Here is a 19,085-nt window from a genome sequence, read left to right as displayed (position 1 = left end):
GGTCCTGGCGGAGAGCTGGCCGCCACTCCAGGCATGCTAGCAATACTTTGTTTAGTGGAGTAATATCGAGACGAGAAGAGTGAATGTAAGATTCCACCTCTGAGGAAGGACTGGGTGATTTTAAGGTTGGCTGCTGATGTTGCTGCACCTATACAGAATGAATGGGAGAATACGATTTGGGAGGAAGAACAGTTTAGAATGAGCCTAAGACAGAAGATTGAAAATGTACATTTTAGTTGAAAACCAGTTCTCTGGATGGAGGGATGGGTAGAGGGAAAGGTTTAAGCTGAGGGAGTCAGACGTCTGAATTGCGTGATCTGTTAACTACAAAGAGCGTCACCAGTGTTGTTAGAGATGCCTGGAAGTTGTAGAGCTTTCAAAATAAATTATTGATAACTGAAATCCAGACTAGCCGGTGAAGAAGTTGCATAATTAGAAAGGGAGAGAAACGGCCTTTATCAATAATATGAACAGTAGATTGATTATCACAGGAGATTAAGATTATTATAATTTTTTTCTGCAAAAATGGGGCCCTGAAGATAGGCTACGATGACAATAGGGAATACGTCAAGTAATGCTGTGGACTTAAGCTGAGGAGGAAGATTTTTGATTTCTGGCATCCTTTGGAAATACAGAATGAGGAATTGAAATTATTGCACAGCTGACTGCCGCTGGAATATTTGACGGGTCTTCCATGAGAATCTTTACTTGTTGAAAAAGCAGACGGAGCTGAAGAATGAATAGGAGAAAATGCAGATGCACGATTCCTAATAATAATAATAATAATAATAATAATAATAATAATAATAATAATAATAATAATAAATAAAATAAAAATGTTGTCGAGAACAGGGGAAGATAATTTGAGGTTGCCTCAAATTATCAGTCTCCTCATCAGAGGTAGAAAGGGCTGTGGAAGCACAAAACGCAAGCATTAGCATAGAGACTACTGAAGAATCTATTAAAGATCATGATCGGGCTGAGACCAGTAATCAGTGTATTGTCAGATGCTAACGAGAAGCTGTTTTGGCTGAAAAAGCTTTATGATACTCAGCTTTATGATACTCAGAAAAGTGGTACCGCCATATCTGACTGAGAGATCAACAATGTTAAATAATATGAGTCTAGTTCTTGTCATCGTTGAGATCATGAAAAACAGAAAAAAACAAGCACAATTCTCCAAGAGTAAGTTTTTTTTTTTTTTACACAGCCGAGGATACCAAGATTTTAGAGTAACAGACAGATCTCCACAGTCAACTACTCTGTGATCCAGAAATTCTTTTTTTGTGATCCAGAGATTGCAATAAGAATCAAGACCAAATTAACGTCATTACCTTCAATAATATTGCATCTCAGTTGAGGAGAGAGTGGGTGCAATTAACTACTGAAACAGCAGAGGATTCTGAAGTAGAGGCGGTCGCTAAAGTCAAGATTGGCTGCTTGAGAACAGGTGTGGGCGTGGCTGAAGCAGCGGGAGAGGCGAGCGTGGCGGCTGGTGCTCTACTGATGAGAATGTAATGGCTGCCTATAGGAATGGAGGTGGATGGAGTATGAATGAGTTGGTTGATAGCGTTAAAAATCTGATAACGCAAATGGGAGGAAGGATCAGGTGAAATTGAAAGCTGAGGGATAAGTGCTTAATCGGAGACGAGTGAAGCTTGCATAGTAGCGGGGGCGTCCTCAGGTTTAATGTGTTTAGCACAGCGAAGAGAAATGGCAGCGGATAAGCAGGGATTGAAGCAGCAGCTTTGTCATATGGAGTAGAAGCAGGATTCTTTGCAAGTTTTTTCGGTGGATTATTTGTTGAAGGAAGACAGCCAGAAGGAGAGAGGATTTCTTCATCTGAGTCAGATGAAAACAAAAGCTGCCTCGGGTGAGTAGTCATTTTATACAAATTGAAAACAAAGGTTTTGTTTTAAGATTGGGTCTGCATGGTAACCGCAAACTGAAAAGCAAGACGAGAATTAGGAAGTTGGCTATGGTTTATAACAGGGTGACTGACAGGTAATTAAAGTTTGATTGACAAATATTTTAGCCAGATGACTCAGGGGAGGAGTCCTGCCTCCAGCCCCCCGAAATACACCAAGGTTCTACTAATTCAGTAAATCTTACAATGGGAAATAATATAGAATGGTCTTAATAGTGGATAGAATCCCATAGCTCATTGTTCAAACTGAATAATGGTGTCTTGTCCAGTGTTAAAGGTTTATGTGATTTAGGTCACTATATCATGTCTGTTTCTTGTCACCATAAATTGCACCTGTCTGTGTGCTTGATGGACTCCTTGATAAATGCAGACACTGTGGTGAGGGATAGACCACTGTAGACACCATTGTGAAGTCCCCAAGATCCTTCTTCTTTCCCATGCTTGTTGCTGAACAGTTACACACAACTCTAACACAGCTTATATAGGTCTAGTGGATCTCATATATTTGGAAACATTGCAGACTATGGGATTTTCAGAGTTAACTTACATTCTCTAATGTAAGACACTGCTTCTATAATACACTCCAACTAACACATTACCCTATAACCTTAAAGTATGCATTAGGAAGCAACCCCTTATGAGCCATCTTATTTTATTCCTTATTTCAGGAAGTGTGTTGTGAGGTTTATTTTTATAAAATAAAGTAGGTCATACAGTTTGCATTAAAAAATTATAAAAAGAAGGACGCATTTACTATTAGTTTTCTTTTTTTGAATCATTTCTAATATTTGATTTGAGTTGCTGCAGTTGGCATATATTTATTTGAGGCATTTTGGCAATGCATATTTATGGTGCCAACAAGCAAGATTTCTGTTTTGCATCTTATTTGATTACCAAATGAGCAAACTGTTTAATATTAAAATCCATTTAGCTGTAAGGATACCAATCATACAATAAAATGATTGTGTAATTTGTGATGCCAGAATTCTATTCACAGTATAAATGTGTACATCACAAAATAGCCCACATAAAATATTTTTTGTCTTTGAAAAGTATATATATAAAAAAAACAACTCCATATTTCAAATGTTATTTTCAAGCAACATGCCATAGCAAGTATTTCAGGATCAAGGTCTTCAGAGGCTAACATGAGTAAATGATTGGATTTCGACTATACCTGACTAAGTAAAGACACTTGTGATTAGAAATAGCATGACTGCCGTTAAGCCCTAGGGACATTGATGAAGGTGAATTTTAAACAAATTGAGATAAATATTAACCAATACCTCATTTGCATAGAGTTATCTGCAGTTCTGAAACATGTTAATCATAAACCTGAATGAAAACAGAATGCTGTTGACAACCAGGTGTTCATGAAGTCAAGTTAAGGTAAAATCTCATTTAACAGCAGCCTTTCAAACATGTGTCCGTCATGTTTGTACAGATTCTTAATATAATGTCATTGCTTTACACAATCTGCTGCAGATTTGTCTTTTTTTGCAGCATATCCATTCTCCATTACATGCCTGCCTGCTTAAGAAAGTCACCAAACCACGGAAGACCAAACATGCTTTCAGCTTACAGCACACCATTTTTTTATAATTTCTTTAGTGTGACCGAGAGAACAAAAAAGTGACACATGTAAATGAAGTAGCACATGTAAATTAGGTGACAATAGCAGTGTCACTGTGCATTTTCATATCTATGCAAAGCAGAACAAACAGTTATCCGATTTGCTACCTAAAAGTGTATGGATCGTTGTAAAAGGGGTGTGGAAATCCAGCAGTGGTAAAGCACACAGATAAAAGTGTGAGAATACACAAATAAAAGTGTAAGTGAAAATAAATACACAAAGGCAAAACGAAGCACAGTGAGGAAAAACACAGCTACAAAACAAACGTTTACCAACAATCAGCTGTGCGCTTCCCCACTATAAAGGAGGTTCCACTCCAGGAACCTGCACTGACACACTCTCTGTGTAATTTGTTGGAATTAAAATCCTCTTAACTAAACCCCAGTCTTTTAATTGAAAGAGCAAATCTGGTATACAAACGGTGACCACTGTAGTGCTCACAAAACAATGCCGTCTCCAGCCCACAACCATCAGGCTCTTGCTCATTAGCCTTGAGGATGTGTCAGTACCTTCCTTTACAGCAAGACGTCTCACTGGGATATGCCTACAAGCCAGTAAACCACAGCCGTCCAATCCTCATCTGTGATTCCCTGTAAACAAACCTGGCTGGCAGTGTGTCTCAGGCGGAACGTCTGGCTCTAACTATTTACAAAAACAGTGAAAGAAAACAAAACACAAATCATACTATATTCATATTTGAAAGGGCTCAGTCTTATTTTTCTTATAATGTAAAAGTAGCCTATACCTAGTACTGTAGCTGACTTTCCGTAATAAAACAAAATTAAAAATCTATAGCCAGAAGAACCTATTCGCAAAACTTGAACAACCATTTTAAGGAATTTTTAAAAGTATTGTCTTAGGTTAAATAGTTAAGAAATACAAAAGAAACTAAAAGTCAATGATAAAAGTTTCAACTACAAGTCTTTTTCAATGTCTTAATTTAAAAAAAATAATAATAATAATAATAATAAATGCACAGCTTTGAAGCTGTGGACTTTAACAGTGTCCCCTATTGCTAGTTTTTTATTGCACCATTGGGTTTTCATTGTTTTTATGTGACTGTACAAAAATCCACCACTCTGTATTTACTAGATATGGCACAGAGACTATGACAGCATTGTATTTTACTATATTTGACACCTCTGCTTCCCTTTAATGTAGGTGCACAGGCTGCTACAAACGTCAATGCAAGAACAGCTGAGCTGGAATTCAAAGTAGAAAAAAAGCATTCTGTTGGGGCTCTTCCTGTCAAGTCATCAATCCTAGTTATTCCAACAAGAATTCCATGTGAGGTGAGTTATATGAAATAATAGTCATACTTAATATCTTAAGCCTGTGCTTTTGTTTTAAAGTTTTATTTTATAACTTCTCATGAGGCAACTTTATAGATGAACACAGCATTGCTTATGGATTGCAGTGAAACCATTACAGCCATTAGCCAGAACAGATTTTCAATTTTTTTAAATTGAATGACAGAGTGTCACAAAGACGGCCAGAGTGGGTGGCGTCAGACCAGAAGCAGGAAGGAATACAGAGAGACTTGGAGTTTGGTATAAGCTGGGCGCGTGATCGCGCTCAGCATTTAATAAACAGAAAATAAAAGGTTTGAAACACAAAAACACGGGACACGGCACTGTACGCCAAAATAAAGAGACAAACAAAACAGACTAAACAGTGAACAGACAAACGGACAAACACGGTGAGCAGATAACACTAATTACTTTACTTTACACTTTCTTTTCTCCTTCTCTCTCTCCCGTTCTCCACTCACCGAACACCAACCACGAGTGACTAAAAATGTGCCTATTTATACTGTTGTGCTGGGATTCAATTACTAATTAATTATTCACTTGAATCCCAGCACGTGAATTAATTCTGTGCAACCCCGTGCTCACATATTACATTTAACCAGCACGTGAAGTGATTTGTGCTCTCCTCGTGCCTAAATACAAATCTACACTTTAAATATACGTGAAACACAGACCCGTTTATATCCCGTGTACCAATCTATACACCAACATTAACACACACACGCACGCAACATACAACACAGATCACACAAATGCACACAGGGGCGGGGCACTTTGCCACATATACCCCCCCTTGTGCGCAGCACACATGGCCTCAACGGCCACCTCCCCCCTTAAAAACCCAGCAGTCCAGAACAAAGTCTCGGGCTGGGAAGGGAGGCTTCAGTGGGCCCTTGACTGGCAATGCTGTCAGCACCCCTGCCGGTAGTGGCACGGCTGACAGCCTGTTGGTCCCATCCTGCAGCGAAAAAGCTGCGGGGGCAGGTGGTCCCCCGACCTCCCCCTTCTTCGTAGCCGGCAGCTCCCTCCTGTGGGGCTCCGGCCACAAGAACTCCTGCAGCGAAACTGCTGCTGGGGAAAGTGGTCTCCAGACCTCGTCCCCCTTCTTCGTGGCCGGCAGCTCCCCTTTCTGGGGCTCCGGCCACCGTACTCCCTGCGGAGGTACGGGCAGCAGAGGCAGCTCCTGCTCCTCTGCTCCGGGCGGTGGCGGAGGCAGAGGCAGCTCCAGCTCCTCTGCTCCTGGCGGTGGTGGAGGCAGAGGCAGCTCCAGCTCCTCTGCTCCTGGAGGTGGTGGAGGCAGAGGCAGCTCCAGCTCCTCTGCTCCTGGCGGTGGTGGAGGCAGAGGCAGCTCCAGCTCCTCTGCTCCTGGAGGTGGTGGAGGCAGAGGCAGCTCCTGCTCCTCTGCTCCTGGAGGTGGTGGAGGCAGAGGCAGCTCCTGCTCCTCTGCTCCTGGAGGTGGTGGAGGCAGAGGCAGCTCCTGCTCCTCTGCTCCTGGAAGTGGTGGAGGCAGAGGCAGCTCCTGCTCCTCTGCTCCTGGCGGTGGTGGAGGCAGAGGCAGCTCCTGCTCCTCTGCTCCTAGTGGAGGAAGCGGTGGAGGTGGCGGAGGCAGAGGCAGCTCCTGCTCCTCTGCTCCTGGTGGTGGTGGAGGCAGAGGCAGCTCCTGCTCCTCTGCTCCTAGTGGAGGAAGCGGTGGAGGTGGCGGAGGCAGAGGCAGCTCCTCTGCTCCTGGCGGCGCTGGCTCCCTCCGCTGTGGCGGCTGGGCTGGTGCGCGCCGTGCTGCCTTCAGCAGCATGAATAGAGGCTGCTGGGGGACACCAGCCTCCTGCCCCTCTCCCCCCCAAAAATTTCCAGGGGGTTGGGCCTGTAACTCCTCCCCTTCCGGCCCTTGGGGCTGAACCAGCAGGCATTTTCCCTCTGCTGGTGGCTTGGGTCCCAGGGCTGTGGAAGCCCCGACTTGCCTCCCTTTGGGCTGTGGACGCACCGACTCCTCCCTTTTGGGCTGTGGACGCACCGACTCCTCCCTTTTGGGCTGTGGACGCACCGACTCCTCCCTTTTGGGCTGTGGACGCACCGACTCCCCCCTCTTGGGCTGTGGACGTTCGGGCTCCCCCCACTCAGGCGTAGGACGTTCGGGCTCCTCCCACTCAGGCGTAGGACGTTCGGGCTCCTCCCACTCAGGCGTAGGACGTTCGGGCTCCTCCCACTCAGGCGTAGGACGTTCATGCTCCTCCCACTCAGGCGTAGGACGTTCAGGCTCCTCCCATTTGGGCTGTGGACGCTCAGGCTCCTCCCGCTTGGTCTGTGGACGCTCAGGCTCCTCCCCATAGCTGCGGAAGGGACAGTGGGCGAACAGGTGATCCTGGTCGCAGAGGAGGCACCCCGGCGATGGCTTGTTACATCGCCGTGGATGCCTGGCCCTTAGGCGGCACTCCTCCTCCCTGTCCTTCACCTCTTTATCCGGTTCCTCCTCCTCCTCACCTTGGAAGGGGCAGATCGCCACCGTGTGTCCGTAGACTCCACAGGCCATGCACCAGCCTTGGTCCTCGAGGCCCCCGAGGAGGTCCTCCAGGTCCCGGCAGCCGTCTCTCCAGCCTTCCATTTTCACTTTTTTTTTTTTTGAAACCAGTCCTGTGGTTTTTTTTTTTTTTTTTTTTTTTTTTTTTTTTTTTTTAAACACAAAACCCCCTCTCCTGGTCTGACGCTTGGAGGCGCTGTTATCCCACGATGACACCACGTGTCACAAAGACGGCCAGAGTGGGTGGCGTCAGACCAGAAGCAGGAAGGAATACAGAGAGACTTGGAGTTTGGTATAAGCTGGGCGCGTGATCGCGCTCAGCATTTAATAAACAGAAAATAAAAGGTTTGAAACACAAAAACACGGGACACGGCACTGTACGCCAAAATAAAGAGACAAACAAAACAGACTAAACAGTGAACAGACAAACGGACAAACACGGTGAGCAGATAACACTAATTACTTTACTTTACACTTTCTTTTCTCCTTCTCTCTCTCCCGTTCTCCACTCACCGAACACCAACCACGAGTGACTAAAAATGTGCCTATTTATACTGTTGTGCTGGGATTCAATTACTAATTAATTATTCACTTGAATCCCAGCACGTGAATTAATTCTGTGCAACCCCGTGCTCACATATTACATTTAACCAGCACGTGAAGTGATTTGTGCTCTCCTCGTGCCTAAATACAAATCTACACTTTAAATATACGTGAAACACAGACCCGTTTATATCCCGTGTACCAATCTATACACCAACATTAACACACACACGCACGCAACATACAACACAGATCACACAAATGCACACAGGGGCGGGGCACTTTGCCACACAGAGGCATAACAGATAAGCAGCCACCACAAGTGCAGTGCTTTTGGTGACAATTGTGTTCAGTTTTCAGTGTATTGGCACATTGCATCGTATCAGAAGGCTTTGTACAATATATTATGGTAACCAGTTAGCAAGAATAAAAGTCAGAAAGCAAATGAAAGAACAGTGATCTATTCACACAGTACCATTTTTTCTAATTTGTTTCGTTGGTGGAAAACCAAGACAATACTATGCAATTTCTGTATACAATGACCAAATATATGTCCCAGTTTAACAAGAGGTAACACTTCACATTAAGTTTCTCTAACTAGTGTAATTACTCTGTGTTGTTACATTGTAAATACAAAAGACACTAGCAATATTTTTAATTTTGCAATAAAGCATATTGTTGCATATTATCAACACAATCATGAGTAATAACTGTTATTACAGTGTAGTTAGAGACACAATGTTACCTTTAAATGTATCATTAATCTAAGGTCAGTTTATGTTTTCTCTGAGTCCGTACAGGGCACACACATATATGCTCTATGTATTATCCAGACTTGTTTGTGAAGTTGACTATGTCTGGATAACATTGTAGACTTACAACACTAAAATTGTTCATATGATGTTGCCTATAGGAACAAATCCTTTTAGGTCGATTTTCAATTGTTTTGCTCATGAGCTAATTTTGCACTTATCCACTTTTCATAGCTTTGCCCTTTCTATGTTCTAACTCAGAAATTGCTCCATTGGCACCTTTGCTCCTGTGCATCTCATTATCTCAGAGGTTGAATTTTCAATCTGAAAAGAGGAGCATAATAGTACATTTAGCTCCACTATTTTACACCTACTGTATGGTGATGTAAAATGAGGAGCAAGCTATAAAACAGGATTATCAATGTAAATTATTTTGTGGTGTCCACAATGGCTTTCTATTCAATTGATAAACTGTACAATTTAAATGCATCAATTAATTTCAGTTTCCAAAATCAGTTACTGCAAGATGTTAGACGTAAGCTAGGATGTTTTGTTAAAACATGAAAACCTCACAATATATTTGTAAATTAAATAACTACATTTCTGTGACTGGCTGCTTTATAACAGTGAGCAACCCACACCCCTCTTTCACAGACAGTAATATCAATTCCCTGTAATATTCTCGGAACACATTCTATGAACTCTCTGGCTCGCAAAAGATATACTGCTAAACTACTTAGTTATATCTCAACAAAAAGCTCCTAATAATCTCTGTTTTAACATAATTGTTTTTAGTTAAAATTGTAGCAAACAAACCATGTTATTTACTTGTTTATTAAAAATATTTGACTGTATATGTTTATTTAGGACTTATTTTGTATTATCAGATGATGAAAGTGTTTTTATGAGCATACTATTCAAGTCCACTTTATGTATGGAATAATTTAAAAGAAAGTGTAAAAGCATTTAAGAGCCACAGTAATGGCGTACATTAGTTGATCTTTTCCCCTTTTAACTGATAACAACATTGGAGCACTTCTGCTGTTACAATTATGATAGCTGCTTTACAAAATAGTCCAAGGCCTAATGTAGTTGTTATTATGCAAGGGAAGCATCTATCAATTTAAAAACATCTCTTAAGGGTAAGGAACTGACACACTGAGTCATCACTATGGGTATTTGTTGAATATGATTTAAATCTCATTATAATGTATTGTAATGTCAGCATATTAGAGAGTTCTAAGAATCCAACTAAAAACAAAGCACCATCTAGTTGTTATCCAGAATGGCAAATACTCTTTTTGGATCCAGCAGCAACTGTGAAATGAGCTCCTTATTAGCCCTCTATGTAAAACAGCCATCTTGTCCATTCTTGACTGAAAATGACTTATTACAGCTTTTATTTATTACAGACTGCAAAAGTACATTGGAGGTGTTTATTTATTTATTATTAGTAGTATTATTGAATTACTTTTTAAAATATTATTTATTTTTCTAGAAACCTGAAGACATTTTCATTCTGCTGCGAGATGCGTTAAACCCAAAAGACATTGAAATTGAGTTCCAGGCAAACAACCAGAAAGTAAAGGTGAAGCCCACGCCTTGGAATGAGAAAATACTCTGTGTGAAAGCATTAGGTAAGATTTGCATTCCTACTTCAGCTGACATGAGTGTTGACCACAGTATGCTGAACCACTTTCAAATGGTTTCACTTCCCCCTAGGTGTTTCCTGCTGTACACACCCCGTGCATCTCATACATCCTCGGCCATTACACTGGTATTGAGAGTATTAGATTTATGACAAAAGGGATTTATTGTTTTGTTTTTATCCCAGTGGAATATGCCAGAATCTAAAATATCAGTAATCAGTCACCAATATGCATATTTTTTAATAATTCATACAGACATCTATACTTTCCCATTAGCAAAGAACTGCTATGCTTTACAATCAACCAAATAGAAGCACTGCTGTTTTAATATTAAGTTGAAGAATAAACACAGTGTGCAAAACACAAAGCTTTTATTATACAATAATGAATGTAATTATTTATTTTATGACAGCAAAACTTGTTGACGGAGCACAGACAAGTTTTTATCGTTCCCTACAGTCAGGCATAATACAACCTATTTGTTTTGTTCTAAAGAACTACAATGCCCATTAAATTATAGTGGAGACATCGCACAGTCTAGGTCACAGCCCTGAAAAAAATACAGTTTATATCAATTAAAATCACAACATCCATTTAAATTAGTAAGAGATTTAAAGGCTATATTGCAGCTACATCAAAGATTTGAGGCTTTATAAGAACATAAAAACAAGAACATTTATTCTATTTACTCTATTTCATTACTATTCATGCTGTACTTGCCTCTAATGTTTTTGCACCCCATGTGCAAGACTTTGCATTTATTCACATTAAATTGAATCTGCCATGTGTCAGCCCAAGCTTTAATCTTGTCTAAATCTCTTTGTATTATTAAAATTGCTGATTGGGAGTTAGGTGCCCCTCCCAGTTTAGTGTTGTCTACAAATGTGCATAGTTTACTGATTATGTCATTTATATAGATTAAGAATAGCAATGGTCCCAATACTGATCCCTGTGGTACCCCACTTATTACGTTACTCCAGTTTGATGCCTGGCCTCTAATGATAACTCTTTGCTTCTTATCTTGTAACTAGTTATGAATCCATTGTGCTACTTTACCATTTACTATCCTACTGATTTAATCTTTAGATACAGCCTTTCATGTGGTACTTTGTCAAATGTTTTTTGAAAATCTAAAAGGAGTTAGGGTTTTTTTTGTGTGTTTAAAATAAACAAACATGCAGGCCTGTCCTGTATAAAACATACCTGTGCTTGTGGAGTGCTGTTCCTTTTATACAAAAAGACAAGTGAAGATGGTCCTGCATGTGGCAAGCAGCCCCAGTTTGTCTCACACACACACATATATATATATATATATATATATATATATATATATATATATATATATATATATATATATAGTGCCTCTAGAAAGTCTACACCCCCTTTCAAAATGTTCACCTTTTGTTGCCTTATAGCCTGGAATTAAAATGCATTAAAATAGTTTTTTTTTCATTTATCTACACATCCTACCCCACAACTTCCAAGTGAAAAAAATATTCTAGAAATTTGTAGAACATTAATTAAAAATAAAAACTGAAATAGCTTGGTTGGATAAGTGTTCACCCCCCTTGTAATAGCAATCCTGAATTAGCTCAGGTATAACCATTCACCTTCAAAATCACACACCAAGTTAAGTGGCCTCCACCTGTGTTAAATTGTAGTGATTCATATGATTTTAGGATAAATTCGACAGTTCCTGTAGGTCCCCTCTGCTGGGTAGTGCATTTCAAAGCAAAGACTCAACCATGAGCACCAAGACAAAGTTGTTGAAAGGCAAAGATAAGGGGACGGGTATAAAAAAATATCAAAGGCCTTGAATATCCCTTGGAGCACGGTCAAGATGATTATTAAGAAGTGGAAGGTGTATGGCACCACCAAGACCCTGCCTAGATCAGGCCGTACCTCCAAACTGGATGACCGAGCAAGAAGGAGACTGATCAGAGAGGCTACCAAGAGGCCAATGGCAACTTTGCAAGAGCTACAGGCTTTTATGGCCAAGACTGGTCAAAGTGTTCATAAGACAACAATATCCCAAGCACTGCACAAATCTGGCCTGTATGGTAGGGTGGCAAGAAGGAAGCCCACCTTGAATCCCGTTTGAAGTATGCAAAAAAAACACTCAGGAGATTCTGTAGCCATGTGTCAAAAAGTTTTGTGGTCTGACGAAACTAAAATTGAACTTTTTGGCCTAAATGCAAAGCAATATGTTTGGTGCAAACCCAATACAGTGCATCACCCAAAGAACACCATCCCTACTGTGAAGCAAGGTGGTGGCAGCATCATGTTATGGGGATGTTTCTCATTGGCAGGGACTGGGGCACTTATCAGGATAGAAGGGAAAATGAATGGAGCAAAGTACAGAGAAGTCCTTGAGGAAAACCTGCTGCCCTCTGCAAGAAAGCTGAAACTGGGACGGAAGTTCACCTTTCAGCATGACAACGACCCATAGCACACAGCCAAAGCTACACTGGAGTTTTGTAAAGAAGAATGGTCAAATATTGCCAAATCTAGGTGTGGAAAGTTGGTAGAGACCTATCCCAACAGACTCACAGCTGTAATTGCTGCCAAAGGTACTTCCACGAAGTATTAACTCAGGGGGGTGGAGACTTATCCAATTATGATCTTTCAGTTTTGTATTTTTTATATATAACTTTTTTCCCCTTAACAGTGTGGAGTATGGTGTGTAGATAAGTGGAAAAAATCCTCATTTAAATGCATGAAATTCTGAGGCACTGACACAACAAAATGTGAAAAAAGTTCAAGGGGTGTAGACTTTCTATAGGCACTGTAAGCTCCCAGAACTCCAATGAACAATTCAGCTGTGTTGAATGCATTCCTTCAACGGCAAGTGCAGCATGGAAAAGAGTGCAAGAGGTGTTTGCTGGTTTTACTATTTACAAATGCTATGAGAAAAATACCATTAAAAATCAAATACATGTGTGCATGTTTCAGAAAAGAAAATGGTAAACTCAAAGACTCCTTGATCATTAACCAAAGGACCGTCAACTTCATCATGCACACTGGTCCATGAGCTATTACAGCTGAATTATTTATCAAATGAAATGGGCCAGAGGTCATTGAAAAAACTCCTTGTTACTTGAGACATATTAATGAAGTATTTTACAACAACGCTTTCTTCATATCAAGAGCTGCACACTGTATTATATAGTAGGTCACCTCTTTATTATAGCCTAAGAGCATTTGTAAGATGTCTCATTTTACTGCTAGCAGCCTATTGTGCAGCTTGATCAAAATTAAAACAGGTACTATTGTAACACATTAAAAAGGACTGAAGCATTATGGTCAACATACTTAAAGGAGAGAACCTGTACTGAATAAATAAATTACTCAACACTGCTACAAAAAATAAACATTTATTTTCCTCTTGTTTACAAAAGGAAATTTGTCAGTATCCTCTTTTATCTTTTACTTCTAATATGACTTAACTGCACTTCCCTAATGTTGAAACTGGCTTTCCGGGGGTCCCCAAGTGGCTCATCTGGTAAAAGCACGGCTGTGTGGTGTGTAGAGCGAGTCATACCCTTAAGGGAGTGCAGGCTCATGTCCTGGCTGCGCAAAGTCCCTGGTCTCTGTTGGGGATTCTGGAGGGAGCATTGCATTGGCTCTGGCACTCCCAAAGCTTAGGAAGACAAACTCGTCAGCAACTGTTTCTCCTCATTGTGCTACAGCAGACCCTACAAGCCAGGCACCTGGTACGCTCAAGCGGATGCCTCCAGAGGCCAGTAGCTCGCTGACATCTGCTCTTGAGTTCCAGGGTATAAAAGAGGAAATTAACTTGGTTGTGGAATCAAAAGGACACCCACTGAACCTTCAGTTCTCCTGAGCAGTGTGGGGAGTTGCTGTGGCCAGGGAACATAATTGGACATTCTAAATTGGGGAGAAAATCAGGGGTAAATTAACTGGGCACTAATTTAAATTAAAAAAATAAAAACACCTTCCATGCTTTCCTCACAGAGGTCAGGGGAGAGCTTATTTATAACGGTATCATAGATAGGGAATTGGACAAAAAAAATTAAACATCTACCGTATGTACCACATTTGCTCAATTGGTCTTCCTGATTAATTTGTTATGCAGATGCAGACATCTTTTCACAAGCTACACATTCCTGTTGCAGTTCAGTGTCTTTCACAGTGGTCAAGAGAGCAGCAAATCTGATAGACTTTGGTTCCGTATTGATCATTACATCATTTGAAGAGAATATTGCTTATTACAACTTAGTTAACTTTTTTAGCAATAGTTACTGTTCCGTTATGTTGTTGGGTTCAATAAAGATTAAATTAAATGAAATAGAACTTGTTTTTATTTAGTCAACTTCAGAAACGTGTTACAGGTCAGCCATGTTCTTACATCAGCCTCTTGTTTCAGGAACTATCTAACAATTACCACTTCATTTTATATTAAGGCACAAGGGCTCATCTATAAATGATCACATATCATTACAGTTATTGCATCATTATGAGACTGGGAGTTTATTAGAGTGCACTAGAAATAAAAGGTAAGGCCCAGAATCGTATAGTAATAACTAAGTCTTTTAATGAACTGTGTCTTACTTCTTATTAACATAACTTGTCATTCTGAAGAGTTTGTTACAAATGTCCATATAATTATAGGAGGTTATTATTGAGGAATGGGCATGTACCTCCACAATAATTTAAACACCTTCCATACTTTTCAAAACAGTGCCCTTCTGGCAGATATTGTATTGATGTGTCATGTCAGGTGCGTCTAATTTTGTGGTTCTGTCAAAGCCTCAGCCCACTGTACCTATCCAATTGCAACTGTGTTTATTACTGGACTGTACAGTGTAATAAACAGTAGCGTATACACTGCAGTACACCAAAGAGCCATTCAGAAATGATCCGAAGAAGAAGACAGTGATAAACCTTTTAAAATCCATTTGAGGCATTTTCTAGTATTATTACTGGGAAACCATAATAAATTATACTTGGATACCAGGTGGAGTAATTGACAAGAAGGCAGCCTTAGACTACAGTAAATTAACCTTCTTCATTTTTATAACTGAGGAATAAATGAGTTTTTTTTTTTAAAGATTTTCCTGCAGGAACTATAAATATCAATATCTACTGCAGAGGAGTTATTACAACCAAGACGGAAATCCAATACTACACCGCAATGGGGGAGATAGAACATCTTCTCAAGAAAGCTGCAGATCCAATAGACTTTATGTGTCAAGTAAGTGTTTATCTAACAATGTATTGCCACAAAAATAAATATTTATTGCCTTACCATTACATTTTGCTTTGTTTAAAATGGGTATTTTAAAGAATGTGGTTTGTTGTTTTGATTCACTTTGTATCTATTTCTGTCATAAAATACAACACATCAAGCACCTACGAGGTCTAAACCGAAGTAAGAAAAAACAGATAGAACAAATGTGGATTGTCTGTAAACTGAAAGTAGCAAATACTCACATCCCAACAGTTTTGTTTGATTTATTTTCTAAGCTGTAATAAAGTTTAAAGCTTGGTTCGGTACCTGAAGCATAACGAAAAGCCAAAACAAATGAAAAAGCAAGATATAGAATAAGGGTGTGACTTGGGGTTTAAATAGGGAGATTGGCAAATATTGTGACCAGATAGAACGGGGGAGGAGCCCTAGCTCCTGCCCCCTGAATCACACACAAAGTTTACAATAAGATATGATTTTACTTTATTGGTGTTATATAATATTTCAGTGGCAAGGTTATTACTGATAAATACAGTGGCTCTCAAAAGTATTCACCCCCTTTGGACTTTTCCACATTTTATTGTGTTACAACATGGAATCAAAATGGATTTAATTCAGAGTTTTTGCCACTGATCAACACAAAAAAAGTCCATAATGTCAAAGTGAAAAATAAAATCTACAAATTGTTCTAAATTAATTACAAATATAAAACAGAAAATAATTGATTGCATAAGTATTCACCCTCTTTGCTATGACACACCTAAATAAGCTCTGGTGCAACCAGTTGTCTTTAGAAGTCACATAATTAGCTGAATGGAGTCCACCTGTGTGCAATTAAGGTGTTTCACATGATTTCAGGTTAAATACATCTGTCTCTAGGAGGTCCCACAGTTGGTTAGTACATTTCCTAACAAAAACGACATCATGAAGACAAAGGAACATTCAAAGCAAATCCAGAATAAGGTTCTTCAAAAGCACGAATCAGGGGTAGGATATAAGAATATTTCCAAGGCATTGAATATCCCCCGGAGCACAGTAAAGTCCATTATTAAGAAATGGAGAGAATATGGCACAACTGTGAATCTGTCTAGAACAGGCCGTCCTCAAAAACTGAGTATCCGGGCGAGAAGGGCACTAGTCAGGGAGGCCACCAAGATGACTATGGCAACTCTAAAGGAGTTACAGTCTCCCACGGCTGAGCTGGGAGACACTGTGCATACGGCAACAATAGCCTGGGTGCTTCACAAAACTGGCCTTTATGGGAGAGTGGCAAAAAGAAAGCCATTGTTGAAAAAAAGCTCACATCAAATCTTGGCTAGAGTTTGCCAGAAGGCATGTGGGAGAATCTGAGACCAAGTGGAAGAAGATTCTATGGTCTGATGAGACCAAAATTAGCGCTATGTTTGGCGCAAGACTAACACCGCACATCATCCTGAGAACACCATCCCTACCGTGAAGCATGGTGGTGGCAGCATCATGCTATGGGGATGCTTCTCTGCGTCAGGGCCTGGAAAGCTTGTGAAGATAGAGGGCAAAATGGATGCAGCAAAGTACAGAGAAATCCTGAGGGAAAACCTGCTGAAGTCTGCAAGAGACATGGGAGAAGATTCATCTTCCAGCAGGACAATGACCCTAAACATACAGCCAAAGCCACACTGGAGTGGCTTAAAAACAAAAAGGTCAATGTCCTGGAGTGGCCCAGTCAAAGCCTGGACCTCAATCCAATTGAGAATGTGGAAAGAGTTGAAAATTGCTGTTCACCAAAGGTCCCCATCCAACTTGACGGAGCTTGAGCAACTTTGCAAAGAAGAATGGGCAAAAATTGTAGTGTCCAGATGTGCAAAGCTGGTAGAGACTTATCCAAATAGACTCATGGCTGTAATTGCTGCCAAAGGTGCCTCTACCAAATATTAACTCAAGGGGGTGAATACTTATGCAATCAATTATTTTCTGTTTTGTATTTGTAATTAATTTAGAACAATTTGTAGATTATATTTTTCACTTTGACATTATGGACTTTTTTTGTGTTGATTAGTGGCAAAAACTCCTAATTAAATCCATTTTGATTCCATGTTGTAACACAATAAAATGTGGAAAAGTCCAAAGGGGGTGAATACTTTTGAGAGCCATTGTAAATAAACAGGTCTTAAGTTTTTAGAAAATAGCTAGTCATTTCAGAATTAGCGATCTAAAAATGTAATAATTTCCTGAGCTTTTCAATGTAGACTTTTCTATTTAATGAAGTCCAGGGTTTAATGCTCAGGCATTTTGCACAATAGCCCACAGACCCTAAGGTTGCTCGCTGATTACTGTAGTTGTTTTATGCAAGACAAAGAGCTCAGAACTGCTATTATAATATTCTCTAGTAACTGAATAGATTTTTGATCTTCATTGTATTTTTCTGCACCTTTACCGTCCTTTATTGAAGCCAAAAGTCATGATCAACAAAGAGCTGGGGCGAAATTACAGGCATTATGAACATTAGGTAGATAGATTACTTTTACAATTAGGCATGCTTAAAATTCTAAAGTATCAACATATTTATTGACTGGTGAAATACAGCACAAACAAATGTTCAAACTGGGGCATTGACTCGGCAGAATCCGGTATATATTTTTTCTGATTCTGTGAAAGAAAGGAGAGCAGTTTAATTTATTATTAACAAAACAAAACTAATGAACAAAAGGTGGCCAAGCTTGGGCCGTGCACTACTCCAGCTACACAGGGAAGTGAGTGTACCAGGAACTTTCTTCCTAACACAAATAAAATATACTGTTTGGTGGGATTAAAAACACCTAAATGAATCCCTACCATAAACATTGCAGTTATACCAGTATACACACAGTGATAATCTCATCACACAGAACCCATTATACACACAGTTTTTCCTAAAATATACATTTTTGTAAATGTTTTTTTTTTTTTAACACAAGTAGAATATTTTACAAATACTTGCCTATATCTAACAAGACAGGAAGCTATCTGTCTAATACAAAGAACAAATTCAACAAGAACCCTTATAAACAATACAAGCTTGCTTGTAAATTGTATGTCAATGACCCCTAACCTACTAACCTGTGTACACTGAAAATGTGTACATTATATTACTTAGTATGGAATGTGGGCTATTTATTCTGACAAAGTAAAACATTATGTTTTTTTTTTGTTTTTTTTCATATACAAATATATTTATAGCCACAAAGTGTGTGAGAAGCAACCTTTCTATTTTTTTTAATTATTATTGTTATTAATGCGTGTATATTTAAGGTTGAATAAGATTTACACCGAAGTGAATTTTCTTAGGAATTCATCTGCAGCTGTTCAGAAAACAGGGAGAACATATTGTATAGGGCTGCATGAGTTACAGGAATTTATATTAGTTACCAGTCTGTAAGTCATTGGGATTTTTACAGGGTCCTTTCATGAGAAAAATCTGCAAAGGACTCTAGAATAGTATTAACCTAATCTATTTCTGGCAATGAGTGGTTGCTGTGGGCAGGAAATATCATTGAAGTTAAAACTGAGGTTTTTTCAGTGCAATATCAAA

General features: G+C 39.8%; 1 protein-coding gene across 2 annotated transcripts in view; it reads left to right on the top strand.

Moving 5' to 3' along the window:
* LOC131737899 (B-cell scaffold protein with ankyrin repeats-like) overlaps positions 1-19,085 on the top strand; it is an 82,503-nt gene that overhangs the window by 13,670 nt on the left and 49,748 nt on the right. For both annotated transcript variants that reach the window (XM_059029740.1, XM_059029732.1), the window contains exons 3-5: positions 4,722-4,852; positions 10,179-10,317; positions 15,402-15,544. In XM_059029740.1, coding sequence (XP_058885723.1) covers positions 4,722-4,852; positions 10,179-10,317; positions 15,402-15,544 — 413 coding nt within the window. The remainder of the gene's footprint in view (positions 1-4,721; positions 4,853-10,178; positions 10,318-15,401; positions 15,545-19,085) is intronic.

Source organism: Acipenser ruthenus, chromosome 1 (assembly GCF_902713425.1).
Source record: "Acipenser ruthenus chromosome 1, fAciRut3.2 maternal haplotype, whole genome shotgun sequence".
NCBI classification, from domain to species: Eukaryota; Metazoa; Chordata; class Actinopteri; order Acipenseriformes; family Acipenseridae; genus Acipenser; species Acipenser ruthenus.
This window is presented reverse-complemented; position numbering and strand designations above follow the sequence as displayed.